The sequence below is a fragment of the Struthio camelus genome, chromosome 3 (genome assembly GCF_040807025.1).
Source record: "Struthio camelus isolate bStrCam1 chromosome 3, bStrCam1.hap1, whole genome shotgun sequence".
Taxonomy (NCBI): domain Eukaryota; kingdom Metazoa; phylum Chordata; class Aves; order Struthioniformes; family Struthionidae; genus Struthio; species Struthio camelus.
In genome coordinates, this window is record NC_090944.1 from 125,341,852 (window position 1) to 125,356,445 (window position 14,594).

Here is a 14,594-nt window from a genome sequence, read left to right on the forward strand (position 1 = left end):
GTGAAATGACAGTTATTGCGCAACAGTGATATATTTTCCCACCGCATCATTTGCAAAATAAAAATAGGGCTTTTAGAGGAAGAGAATTTTTGGACTACATCTGTGTTTGGTAGAGTAAATTCCAATCCCTTATACTTCAAAAAGTAGATTGGCTCTGCAAATTCAAAAGGAAAATTATGTGGAGGTTTCAGTTTTTTTGTTGCTGGTGATTTGCGTTCAGAATAAATTTTATGCTAATATGTTGAGTTAAAACACATTTTGCAAACCAAAATTGTTGTTGGATTGTGTTTTTTAATCGATACCTTTAAGCACACATAAGAAATTATATATTATGAACCCTGTCTAAAAGCGCATAACGATATACCTAATCCTTCCTTCTCAGGTTACAATGCACCATACCTCTCTGTATACAGTGAAAATGCAGTTGACATCTTTGACGTGAACTCCATGGATTGGATTCAGACTATTCCACTCAAAAAGGTAATTTGCTGTTGATATCAAGCAGTTAAAGAATATGACATTATGTCAATATGGCTTTACTGCAGTCGGACAGGGTTTTTTAAGCACGTTAGAAGTCATCGGTAAAGCTGCTTGTTTAATCATACTTGAACTAAAAGAAGAGCTACTGCAAGGAAAACCAAGGCTTTTGGTTTGAAATATAAGATACGAAATGTGTGTTTTGGGCATAGTTTCAGTATTGTAGATGAAAGGTAAATCTGGAACATATGAATATTTTAGACTTACTGATATTATTGCAGGGAGTAGTTCCTCGGTATGTATTGCATATGGTTTCATTGAAACTGATTGTATCTCTGTTGTTGCCAAAAAATGAAGGATGCTAAGATATTTTAAAATGCCTTCAAAAACCTATCTTCTGCTGCTCGAGAACATTGTAAACAAGCAGGTAGGATTAAATAATTTTTGGTTCATCCGGTACAAACATACGCCAAAATGGTGTCAGATTTGTGTCACCGAAAAGGAATTTTTTGAAAACCACCACTTTCCATGGTATTTAGGAGATATTTGCTGGCTGTATTCAAAAAAAAAAAAAATTTTTTTCATAATTTAGGCCTCTTTCAACTTTGTATTAGTTTTAATGTAATTCCTTTCATTGGCATTCTAATGACATAGAACTGTAAGAAATCTTCTCTGTCTTCTTGTGTTAGTCAGTCTCTCTGCATATCGGTTTCCTGCAGAAGGGATATTGTGCCACCATATGGCAATGCTGTAAAGATAAATAATGCAAAGGCTGAGGTACTCAGCTATTAAGCCGTCTTAAGGAGACAAAAAGTATCTGGCCTTAGTTTTAAGAACACCAGTACCTAGTTAAGGTAGTAAACTGTGTCCTACCAATGAAGCTTTAAAAGCTAGTGAAGAATTTATTCCTTGCAAAAATTTGAGTTATTAAGCAGTTGGAGCATTTTTTTCCTACACATCAGATTGTGATTTAGTACTTTGCTTAATGTTTGACTCGAGACTACCTGCATAGTGAATGGGTAGTCATTCATTACATTTATTACTACTTCAAACAAGAGCTGCTAATTGTAAGAGACTCAAAGATGGCAATTTATTATGAAGGGTTTGTTTCTAGCAGAATTTGCAGACTGCCCGGAATGTGAAATGGTTGTTTCCTGTAGAAATTTAAAATCACAAAGATGAGTATGTTGTAACAATCTGTATATACGTGATCAAGGTGCAAAGCGTGACTGTAACATGATACTAGCACCAAATAAAAGCACAACTTAGTGCTCTGTGTATCTAATAGACGAAATAGAATTGTTACATGAAGCAGACTTCTTACGGTATTATTTAAATACTGGGAGGAGTGAGGATTAATCTTCTGTCTTTAAATAACTGGAATTTTTGGCAGATCTTTTTGTACAGATTATTGAATCAGAAGTTTAAATTTGAAATTGTCCTTGCCTCTGCATTCTGGCTTTAATGACTCACCGTTATTCTTCTTGAGAGCAGTCATGGGTCACTGAAGAGATGAGGCATTGCTTCCTGCAACCTACAGTTCTTTTCTGGAGTGGACTTCACACTGCCTAATTGCCCTGGTCTGCCTCCTAGTTGGCTTTGTCTCAGTGCTCCTTTTATGAAGCCTATAATGCTCCCTATATCTTTCAGAAAGAGCTGCACTACCTGTATCTATATCGAGAGAGATGTGTAACATGAATTATTTTTAAAAGAACGATTTACATCATTTCAGGTACGACCCTTGAATACAGAAGGATCACTAAACCTTTTGGGACTGGAGACGATTCGATTAATATATTTCAAAAACAAAATGGCAGGTAAGCAAAGAAGGAGCTGGTTTTCATCATGCAAACTTTTGTTTAGAAAGAGCATTTTTGTTTGGCCTGGATCTGTGCCTTGTAGAATAAGATCTCTCAAACATACGTGTGCTCGTTAATTGGGAGAAAGCTAAGCTTACAGATTCCACAGTGATTGGAATGATACAGATGTCGCTGAGCAGCGAGTCTGAACTTTTTTTCCCGCTGAACATTCAATGAAGACTTTGAAAAGACTGGAAAAGGAAAACAGTGACTAGGAACTCCCCCCCTATTTTGGGATGAGCTGTCAGAATGCCATCTAAAAATGCTTGTGAAATTGAAGGCTTTAATAGTGATCTCAGTGGTGCTGGATTTGAACTGGTATTGCACTTGACCTAAACAAACCTCTCCCAAGGATCAGAAAGCAATACAATAGTGTATTTTCATCACTTGCTACTGGGGCCATGTGTGATGGTGTGCCCAAGTGTTAGCTTCAGAATTCTGTTTGTTAAGAGTCTCTCTCATTTTTTTTGAGCACGTTTTGCAAACATGCCCCTGAGTATAGTTTAAAAAGAAAGAACCCAAACAGAACTTTTAGGTAGAGAGGCGGTGTGTTTTACGATACTTGTTATAAATGTCATTATAATTTTTAAAAACTCTATTGTTGCCTTTTAAAGAATGTTTTATTTTAACAGTGGAAAGCTATAATTTTTTTAACAAGTACTCTGAAGTCACTGATCTGCTGTGGAAGCTAACACTCCAGAAAGGTGTACCACTGCCTAATTAAATTATCTGCTCACAAATTAGTACAAAATGGAGGACAGTGGTAGAGAGGAGCCATATGGTGGAAGTATGCCTAACGAATTTTCAAGTCTAAATAGAGACTACACATTAAAAATGGAGCAGAAGAGAAAAGAATTTGAAGAACATAGAGTCAGAAAAGCGTAAGGTTGATGTTTTGCTCTGGACATCTCGCTGACTCTCAGAGAAGTCTGCCAAGCAATAAAATATTCTGCAGGTGCATCTCTTTAAAAGTTTGCAAGTTCTTTTTGGTTAAACTACTTAACTAGTAGATCCCATCCGTTGTGAGATCTGCAGTTGATCTTAAGCAAAGAGATTACAGTTGCATGCAAAATCTGTATTGGCAGCTAGCGGTGGGTGTTGGATGAGGTTGAACTTAAGTGTAACTTCAGTCTCCATGTTTTACAAAACAAGAGAAAGCAGTTGCAATATTCATTGAAAGTAAGGTCCATGTTTTATGATTGTCACTGCTATACGTTTCACCTCTTTATTGAAGATGCCCTGGCGAGACCTATACGTGTGGAAGGAAATCTTCCCTTTTCCCACAGCTGCAGCAAAATGTCAAACTTTGAATACTTCAAAAGGAATAGTCCCTGGAGCGGGGAATGAACGTAAAAGAATCTTGCATTGAGTTTCCAGACGGTTGGCACAACAAGACTGTCTTCGTGGCTTTTAGTGAGAACTGCCAAAGAAAGCTTGAGAGGGAGGACTAAGGTCCTTTATTGCCCACCTAAATGTTTCCAGGCTCTTAGTTCTTCACTTTGAGATTGTGTGATGACACCTTGTAGGTTTGATCATGTATGAAACTAGATTTTACACCATATAAAATTTTCAAGGACGTTTTGCCTGGAGAAGGAGGATAGAGGTCTTGTTTGAAAGAATTAATCCATGGTATTTTGGGAATATAGTTTTATCATCTCGTGTGTGAGAAGAAGGAAAGTCTGTGCTGTACAATAGAGTACATAATGACTAAAAAAAGGCCCATAAGTCAAGAAGTGTTTGTTTATCTTTGGTGACAAATGGATGATGTCTAAAACTGGCAAGAGCAGAGAGAGAAAATGTCTTTGAATTCAAATTCCATGATAACCTCTGCTATCTGTTTAAGATTCTCGATAAAAATAGGTTTGAATTGAGTATGTTAGGCCATTTGAAAGAGACATCTTAATTGATATTTTAAGTATTTATTTGCACTGTTTTCTCACCCGAGTGGCTTTATCTGGTGTCGAGGACTGTCCATGCATGTTCTCTCTCTCAATACACGTGCGTACACCCAGAGGAACTTCCTTTCCCTACATTTAAGAGCAAGTATCACCATCCAAATACGGGAAACACAGAGGGAAGCAGAAGGGCGACAAGGAAACGGACTTGGCAACGCAACTGTTAAGAAACAACAAATTAAAAAAATCCTCCTTCTAAATGAACTGAGATTGGTATAAGGTGACCAGACCCCAAAGTAAAAACTTGAATGTCAGACTATGAACTATTTCTGTTTTTTACCGCAGCATCCCTGCGATGTGTCCAAGCAATAAGAACAGACACTGCAGCTTCCCCGAGGATTTCCTTCGGCCTCCAGCTGCAAAGGAGGCAGGCTACTTGCACATCAGTGTCCCGTGTAGCCAAACAGCCGATTTCCCTGCAACCTAAGCAATGTTACTAAATATGCAGTGATCATACATCCGTACTGAATAAGCATGATGTGTTTTGTGTTCAAATGAGAACTGATTAATGTTGACATTGCAGGGAGACTCATCTGTGGTGGGTCCTTACAGACTAAGCTGCTTTTTTCTAATGGGATCTATCATATGCTCCTGATAGAACAATTTCTGATCATGTAGATAAAACATCTTGTATCCTTACCCTCCCCGTGGTAGATATGACAACTGGATGAATCCTGATGTGAGCTTGAAAATGAACGTGTATGTGGCACTTGCAGAGACTTAGTGCGCTGTTCCTCTTTTACTGAGGTTTTCTTACAATTGTAGTCTGGCTTGAGGGCCTGCATCGTGAAGCTTTGTGCGGTTATACAGGGACCTCTCCAGTGGTTTAGATCCAGAAACGTTGCATAAACCTACCTGCTCTTTGTTTGTTTGTGTTTTAAAAAAAATCAAATAATTTTATTAAATAACTAACGAAGTATCCCACTGGATCATTTTCGTATTGATTCCAGAGGGTGATGAACTGGTAGTTCCTGAGACATCAGATAACAGCCGGAAGCAAATGGTTCGAAACATCAACAACAAGCGGCGCTATTCTTTCAGAGTACCGGAGGAGGAGAGGATGCAGCAGAGGAGGTCGGTATTCAACATGTACTTGTCCTCTGTACATTCCTGTAGGCCTTGAAGGACAGTGACTGATGCCCATGTAGTACTTCACTTGCTGCTTTCTGGAATTCCCCTTTCAGATGTTTCCGTGTCTTCACTGCTGTGTTAAACTTTGATGTATAATTTGTGTTGATACCAGTCTGGATGTGGATATGCACTGGATACACAAGTAATCTCATTAATTGAAATTAATTGTGTGAAACAACTGTAATTTGGAATGCATGTCTTTGCATACTGTATATAGGTACATATGCGTGCATCTATACTGTATATAAAGATCCATAATAAACATTTTACAAAAGGAGATTACATTGCTAATTATGCATATGGATTAATTACTTTCAGACTCTGGTTCTACTTTTCTTTCTTTAGGGCAATTCTACTCTCAGCAGTATTCCAAGGGCATCTGCTTTTTTGATTTCTGTGTTTCTTAACTACATAAACACTCTCTAAATCCCAGAAAACTCACCTGCAGGGGGCATTGAGCTGCAGGACGTATTTCTAATAGAAGTCTTTAACAGGTGCACATATTTTCCTAAATAGCAATAAAAATAGGTCAGCACTACTTACAGGTTCGGAAAGGATGTTTATTGACCACTTTCTGTCACTCACTAAAGATTACCTGCTACTGTGCTAAAATACACCTTGAAGAACTGAATACTTCAGTTTTCCAGCTCCTTCCACTGATGGGTGGCTCCCTGCTTTCCTTTCTTTTTGGCTCTAAGCAAGAGCTGTGTGCTGTGAAGTTAAAGGTCCAAAGTTCTTGTCCTTTGCATTTCCTGAGCTGCTTGTGGTTCTGTCTTTTAAAATTCTGTTTCCTCTGAGTTCTGAAATGCATCCTTGCCATTTTGGAGAGCTTCTGTGGTAATTCTGACCATAGACTGAGAGAAAGGTAGTGCAGTATTAGGTCTCTTTTCACGTTTTGCCCTTCATTTTCATCTCCGCTTTGCAGTACAACATCACAAAAGAGTTCTGCTTTTGCTCATCTTACTGAGCTTTTTATCGGCTCACAGTGGTTGTATATTCCCTGAATATTAGTAATTACTGGGTGTGGGCTGTTAGCCTGCAATACAGCATGTGTCTGTTCTGGCCCCCTGCTCTCTCTTGAGGCTGGAGGTTTGTCCAGGCCAACGCTGATAGCAAGAGTTTTCACTGTTAACGTGCTTAGATTTCTAATTTTCATTTAGAAGTAACTGATAATCAAAACTGTACTTATTTTTTAAATGTCCGTTCTCACCTTGAACGAAGCACCTGAATGAAATATTTTCTTTTGCAGGGAGATGCTACGAGATCCAGAAATGAGAAATAAATTAATTTCTAACCCAACTAATTTTAACCACATAGCACATATGGGTCCAGGAGATGGTATACAGATTCTCAAAGACCTTCCAATGGTAAGTGAGAAAGTAACATGTGAGAATGGCTGCAACAGAGGCTGCAAATAAGAGAAAGGCAGACAAATATTGTTTTAAATGTTTATTCAGAGTGTTTGGTGTATTTCATATCAGAAGCAGTGTAACCAGGGAAATGGAGCTAAACATGCTCTACTTCACGTGATAAAATTTAAAAGAACAGTTTGACGCACAAGAACTGGGGGTGGGGGGGGGGGAAATGCCTCCTGGTTTTTAAGGCAGTTTGGCTTCCCAGTGTTGGTTATTGTTTATCTAGCGCATATGAAGGGACAGATTTAAGAGGATTTAGGCCTAGGTTCTTTGCAGGAATGGAAGGAGAAATTCCTGTCTCCATAAACTGTATCATTGTAAGTTCAATTCCGTTCCTCCCTTCCTGTTTCTAGCTCCAGCTTGGCCTCCGTAGAGCCTCTTTTCCTCAGACAGTGGAAATGTAGCAGTTTTGCAGCATGTAGGGTCCAAATCTAATCCCTGCCGAAGATGTCATTTTTCATTTTCTCTCTAGTCTCAGTGAAACAGAACCTTTTGCGTGAAAAATTAACCTTGTAAAGTGAAAAAAGAAAACAAGAAAATGGAGAATGTGATAGTGCACACACACGTTCCTTTCCACGAAACCTTACTACTTCTGAAGGTAGTAAAACTTCTGCTGAGCTATAGACCAAATAATGTTTTGGTCACAGGAGAGTGTTCGTACTGTTTACTTCAAGCTACGTTGAACGTCTTGTTTGTGTGTTCTGTATTGTGCTTTAAATTCATCCGCGTTGAGTTAGATATCATTCAGAAGGTGCTAATTAAGCCTGTAAGGAAGATCCATAAAGAAGGCTGAAGAGACTATATGACTACCACTGTAAGACATAGGCATATGTCACCTGTACAGTAGTGCTGTGATCTAAAGTGGTCATTACTGTTAACCTGTAGCCTGTGCAGAAAGCAGTAAGTAGGAGAGCCTGTGAAAAAGTCTCTCAGCATCTGGAAAATTAAAAGGAGACAATAACAGGACTGGAAAGGAAAGCGTGCCGTACAGTTGCACTAGTTCAGGAGCTCAGGAGCGTAACTTCTGGTGTCCAGCCACTCATTTGGCCTCACTTGTGCAGCCAATGGTACTTTCACGTTGCGCTTGACCGTAAAGTCTGCACGTTGTGCGTGAGCCCTTCTGGCACTCCCTGCTCCTTACGGATGAGGGATATGCACGGGGAGGATTTCCTTTAGAAGTACTAGAGTAGTCTGAGACTCTTGGCTATAACGAATGCATTCAGTGAAATTGAGCAGCAAACAACATTGTGTGTGCGTGCGCGTTTTGAAGCCAATGAAGAAATACCCAAGAGAAAGAGCAGGAAGGCTGTGGAAAACCCAAGACAAACCTAAGGGAAGCTGGCAGATGGTGTTTATCTCACCGGCATGTCTGCTAATTTTTCATGAAGAGTGAGAATTTGCTTCAGGACAGAACGCAGATCAGAACTTTTTCCACTTTTCTGTTTCTGGTCGGTTCTTTAAAATATTTCTGGCTCTTCTAGAGCAGGGAAATAATCTGCTGCTGTTGCTAAAGGTCAGGCAAAACATCGCATTTCACGCTGTCGGTCGCTGGAAGTCCATGGGAACCGAAAGCTGCAAGGATTCTTAGTTGAGCCCCAAATCTGGCAAGTGTGAAATGAGGAGTGATTTTTTTCTGTGGAAGGGGATTTTTGTAAGCTTTGATTTGGATTAGTATTTCTTCAGTTATGTCATCTCTAAATGGCTTTTAGATTTAAATTCGTTCCAAATAAACCAGCCAGCTTTGTATTAGCGCGAAGGTCAGATTTGGAGGTAGGACTGGTATTTTGCTTCTTACCAATCAATATGATGCTTTGAAGGAAACTCGTGAGTTGCTTTCTTCTCATAACATGGATGAAAAGCCACTAGAAAATATAATATAGAATTGATTTCTGCACCTCTTCCACTACCGCAGTTTGTTTTTTAAAGTTACTATTAAAAACGCATTTTTGCAAGTAGATATCAGTCTTGATGCTGGGAGCTATCGCTACAGAAAGAGTGATTTTGATGTTTATTATTCTGGTAGTTTCTGCAGTATCGTATCGTATTTGTATTTCTAACTGAACGGTTACAGGAGAGTTACATCAGTCAGGGGACTAGAAAGAGTGTGAGCTTGAAAGTGTAACCTGACTTTAGGAAATACATTTTCTGTCAAGAGTGCTACTTCTGTCCAGGCAGGTTTTTCTTTTCCAGCAACTTCCTGTAAGGCGTGTGCTGGACTAGGTCTCCAGTTCGTCTGCTCCAAACGGACGGACTACTTCGTTACTCAGGCGCAAGAGTAGAGGAGAAGTTGTGCGGGATGATTCAAACGCGTATGATGTTATGCACTCTGAGCATAAGGTTTTATGTGACAGATAAATCTAGAATAACAGGTAGGATGGAAATAGCACACTGTGTCCAGGAGGACCAGTACACAAGGTAAAGAGTGCTCATCCGATCCCCCGTGCAGTTCATCCGTATGACAGTTTCTCTTCGAAGAGGCATCTTTGAATGATTTCACTGGATTCTTACCTTATTCCAAAAGGTGAAAAGGTTTTTGTGCTTCTTAGCATCGCATGGTGATTCTGCAGCTGGAACATCATCACCATCATATTTTTACATAGATCAGTATGTTTCAACAGAGAAAGTAACAAACTCATTTCTAAAGAAATACGGGAAAGACTGCCGCATTTTATTTTGTGAGTGCCGACATGTTTTTGTATTCAACGGTGCTACCACTAGGGGGAACAAGTAGCGCAAGGCTAAATATTTTCTCACTTGTCTTCATCCCACTTTTTTTAGGAGCTGTAACTCCTCTTTCTATGAGATACTGGAATGCAGAAAGTGAATGAAAATAATAGACTGGGCCTTTTTATTTGCAATTTCCTCTTTCCCTCTTATTTGAGCAAGTTCAGCCATGGCTGGATCTACTGATATGGATTTGTTCATCCAGCATGAACTTTACCTAAAGTCAGCATAATGGTCTGTAGGCAGAAGGATCCTTATTAATAGGTTTTGACAGAGAATTGATAGTTTAAACTCAGCATTGGATGAGATTGTCATAAATTAATAGCCAGCTCAGGTTACCTTTATCTAACTTCTGTTTACCATGGATGAACTTTGTAAAGCAAAGGACAAATTTTTGTCTCATATGTAAAAGTGAGGAAAGCAAAACAAATCAAAACTTACCTCTGCAGTCCCGCTAACCTGCCACTGCTGCCTTTTCCAGGGGAAATGCCAAAGACTGAACAAAGCGCAGAATTAGACCTGCTAGCAGAGGCCCATGCGCAGCCAGGGTGCAGTATGCTGGGAGGGCAGGAGGGGACAGAAGTTTGCACTGCCTCAGCCCATGGCATTACCTGGCTGGTGGATACAGAGCCAGCAGGAGCTTTCTTGCTGTTATGTTAGTCCTCTCCTCTTCTTAATGATGTCTTTTAGAAGATCGACCTCAGAGACTTTAGTTTTTCTTGTGAAAGTACAAGAAGGAAATCAGATAAATGAAGAATTCAAAATATAATTGATAGGTTATATCCAAAACTGATGCCTTCATATGTGCAGCCTCTATATCTGCATGTGAACGCACTTGCTGGTGCGGCTACATAAGGGGGAAAGATGCTTTCGCTGCACGTGCGTTTCTAAGGTCTTGGTACGTACAGGCACATGGCACAGACGGTTTAGACTCTGCTTTTAAAGAGTTACTTCTACTTAGGAAGTCAAAATGGGAGGTGTGTTTACAGTGAATTACAGTCTATTGAGAGTCTCGCATTATTCCCTCTGTGAACGGACACCACTGACTTCAGCGGAGCCCCGTGTTGGCCCAGAGATGAATGTGCCCAAGATGCAGTGTTGAGATTAGATTTAAGAGAGAAGATGGTAAAGGTTATTCTGCAACTGCTGTAGGTTTGCAACCTTCCTTTCTTCATGCCTGGCTGCTATTTGGGGATCTGGCTTTGACAAGCAGGTTTGTGGACTGTAACAAAACAGAAGTCAGAAGTTCTTATCGGCTATTACCAGAGCTTGTGTATTAATCAATGCCTATTTGTATTTTATTGATGTGGAGACTAGATCTGGGTCGCTGTCTTATTTTGTACAATTTAGAATCATTCCTGTTAGTATATCCCCAAACTTATTTATTGACATGTTTTTCTTCCCTAGCAGCCTGTCACCAATTAGCTGGCTGTACAGCCTGGCCTCCCTTCTGCCCTCTTGTCCCTTGAAGCCACTTTATCGTGGATGCTCCTTTGTAGTGAAGATGTGAATTCTGGAACTGCACTTAACTGCAGCACAGACCACCTCTCTGTGTGCATCAGATGTACAGGATTGATTTTACTTTCATATTCTGCATGCTTAAGTATTTTACATACCAAAGCTAGTCTTGACTGCCATTATATTTGAACATTATGCTTCAGTTTGACTTCACTATACATGAACCATTATGTTTTCATAATAGATTATCTGTGAAGCTTTGCTTGTCTCAAATGAGAAACTTTCGGAGTAAATGAATACTTAAACATGCTTGGTATTACTTAAAGAAAGCAGGAACCTCATGCATGCATCTAAGGGCAGAGTATGATCCATGGAGGACCGCTTTGAAAACGTTGCCATGTCGTGACTTTTTCACACTCATGAGTGCTGGCTAAATATGTTTATGGCCTGCAGTTAGCCTCCCCTCTGCTTTTTAGCTTGTGGTTTTAGACGTTCCTTTTCTTCCCTTATTGGCTTCTAGGAAGGTAGCTGGCTTTGCTGCAACTTCTCTGTTGTGAGCAGAGAGCTCATCAAAGCCTGCTTTCTTGTTCTGGACCGTTACTGGAAAAGTGGCTTCTTGCACTGATATTTAGATGCTGCTAAACTCACTAGTAACAATTTAACATGCATTATGTTTTATATGCCATGATGTGGTAATTGATGTTCTGGTTTACATGCAAAGCCACATAATACCAGTGTGATTTAAAAAAAAAAAAAAAAGAAAAGAAAAGAAAGAAAAGAAAAAGGAAAAAAAGTTATAGATTATAGCAGCTGACGGAAATGAAGAGAACAGTAATAATAATGTTTGATAACATATATTGGGATGTGACTTAATGTTCTTCCAAACTGCCATATGTTCCACATACAAAACGTAGTGCCTTAGGTCTAGCAGAGGGGTAAGCTGAATTTTTACCATAAGTCCTAATGTTTCTAATATTCCTCAGTTCAAGGGGAAGAGAAAAGGGTTAGAAATTAAAAAAGATGTTCTGATTTGCTGGTGGCCACTGGGCAAACCATCCCCACGTAGGCTCTCTTGCTGAAAGCGTACATGGCACAGGGAGGGCGAGTGAGCCTTGGAGAGCTCTTTGGTTAAATCTCCAGGACTTAGATGGCTTTGAATTACGAGAGCGCTTGTGTCAGCACGTTCCACAGAGGTCAATCAGAAATTGTTTCTGTTCAATTTGCAGGATTATTTTTCCCCTCTCTGTCTTCAGGTCGCACTTCAGGCGTGCATTGCTCAGTTGGCTATTGAAAAACATTTGAATTTCCGAGTACTTTTTGCACCTTATTCACTAAGGGCCTAGTTTTCTGCAGTGCAGAGAAGGCAGTGCAAAGTCTGCTCATCAGCAAAGCGCTGCAAGGCGTGGGTGCGCGTACAGAAGGACGTAGGCTTTGTGTTGCCCGTCTGCAGTGGAGTAAATTTTGTCCCAGTTGTCTGACACTAAGCAGTTCACCTTCCTTGCCCGATCTGTGTCCCTGTCCTGCTGAAACACTGTTCCCTCCCCTCAGAAATACTCTGTGTTTGTTGTACGGGTGACACTTGATTTCAGTGGAATCACTAAATTGCATGAGTAACGGAAGGAAATCTCTTATGATCTTAAACTGTTGTGTATTCTCATCCTTCCTTCTCCCCACGCCATCTCGCCTGTGTTCACCCTCCTCTGTTTGTGCTATGTCTGTTGTAGATTGTAAGCTCCTCAAGGCAGGGAACTGATGCTTCTCAACTGTCTGTAAAGCGCCTTTGACAACTGTGGTGCTCTTTGAAATACCAACTAATAATAAATACTAGAATCGATTCCCAATGAGTTAAAAGTTTTATTTGTTTTCAATGTTTTAGCAGCAGCGAGGGCGGCAGGCGCATGGGCCACCACGTGAGGAAGCTGAGGAGAGGCCGGGGGTGACAGTGCAAGGACGCGCGCAGCCAGGGTGCCGCCTGGCTTGCTGGCAGCGGTGGGCTACTCTCGCAGGCTGCTTGTCCGCGTGACCATCCTTCATTGCTTTCTCTCTCTCTCCGTTGTCTTTGATAGCGGCGCTCCCCTTCCCAGTTCCCTCAGCATCACGACAGTCTGATCTCCTCTCCGAGCAACTTTGAACACGTCTACCACATGACTGTAAATTCAGCCGAAAAATTCCTCTCTTGCGATTCCATAAGCCCTGCACACCCCCCGCCTCCGCGGCCTATCCCCGGGCCTCCCGGCCCTCTGGCTCTGAGGGTATGAGCGGCCGAGTCAGGTGCTCACGCTACTAACACGGTGTGGTTTTCCTTTTGCTTGGCTAACAACAGGGGAGAAAACCCCTCTCGAGCGGTTTCCCTCAGCCCTGCACTTTCTTCTGTCCCAGCTGATTTGTCTTCTGCATCAGCCATGGTGTTTCCACAGCTGTGACATATCAAGGAACAGATGTTTCAGGGCTTAAAAAACAAAAAGCATAAAATAACGGAGCTGAACCTTTTGCTATGAAAATAGCATTTTTGATCACCAGGAAGGGCATGGGTATGTTCAAAGGATAAGTTTTCTGTTCTTCAGTGCTCATCCTGCCAGCAGCCAACCGCAGGGGCAGGATGCTCTGTACCAGGTTGTATTAGGAAAAAGATTCTGGGTGTATCTGCCTTGGGCCAGCTCTCAGTCTGTTCATTTATGAAATCATGTGGAGTGCAAGACTTCACCATACACAGATTAAGAGAGAGACACAAGTTGTACCCAGGCAGTTTCTAGGTTCGAATAAATGAAGATAGAACGTACACGAGTGAGGAGAACAAAAGTTAAAGATAATGGGAACTTGATGATGTCGATCGTCTTAATCCTGGTATTTTTAAACAGAGACTGAGGTAAGCTACTGTACTGTAGATATCTTTCCAGTGGGAATACAAAATTTGGCGGATGGAGGTGGTCTTTTCTTTTTCCTTGTATCTGTATAGCTCTGACTACACTGTGCATCCTGGTCTGAGTACACAGGGGCTGCTAGGTCTTACGCGAATACAAGTCATGCTAAAACAGGCACACGTATTCCTGCTAATTGTGACCTGTGTTGTGACCTGCAGTTCTTCTCTGGACAGATTTACAGAAGAATCGGAAATAATCTGTGGGTGGGCGCCTGTAATGGTTGGTTTGTCAGGGTTTGTGTGGGTTGAGCTGTGCCTGTTGCCGTAATGGTAAGACCGCTGTTGGTTTCAGTGGTGTTTGCATACCCTTCAAACACACGGCAAACCTTCACTGCTAGCCGGCTTTGAGGGCGTTGTTGTTGTGCTCCTAGATCCCTAGCACTGGAAAGGCTTTTTGGATACATACCTGCATACAACACCAGAGAGAATTTAAACGTACAGGCGGAAAAATTACTGTCTTGTCCATAAGGCTCCAAAACAAATTGGCGTAGCTAAGCTTTGGTGAGTGAATGCCCGTGCGTGCTCACATGTCACTGTCATGAAATCCCAATTGTCACAATCATTAACATCCAAAAGTGAAGCTGCAGCATTTTGGGGAGCACACCTATGATGTCAGATCTGCCTCCAAGCTGGATTTTCTGGCGGGAAGAGAGAT

The 14,594-nt window shown here is 41.0% G+C and overlaps 1 protein-coding gene across 8 annotated transcripts in view; it reads left to right on the forward strand.

Annotated features, from left to right (window-relative positions):
- The window catches only part of CDC42BPA (CDC42 binding protein kinase alpha), a 200,241-nt gene that overhangs the window by 173,266 nt on the left and 12,381 nt on the right, over positions 1-14,594 (forward strand). For 4 of the 8 annotated variants that reach the window (XM_068940120.1, XM_068940123.1, XM_068940121.1 and 1 more), the window contains 4 exons: positions 383-480; positions 2,210-2,294; positions 5,242-5,365; positions 6,672-6,789. In XM_068940120.1, the coding sequence (XP_068796221.1) occupies positions 383-480; positions 2,210-2,294; positions 5,242-5,365; positions 6,672-6,789 (425 nt within the window). Of the gene's footprint in view, positions 1-382; positions 481-2,209; positions 2,295-5,241; positions 5,366-6,671; positions 6,790-10,968; positions 11,763-14,594 lie in introns of those variants that run through there. The other 4 variants (XM_068940125.1, XM_068940127.1, XM_068940126.1 and 1 more) reach the window with 2 other exon arrangements.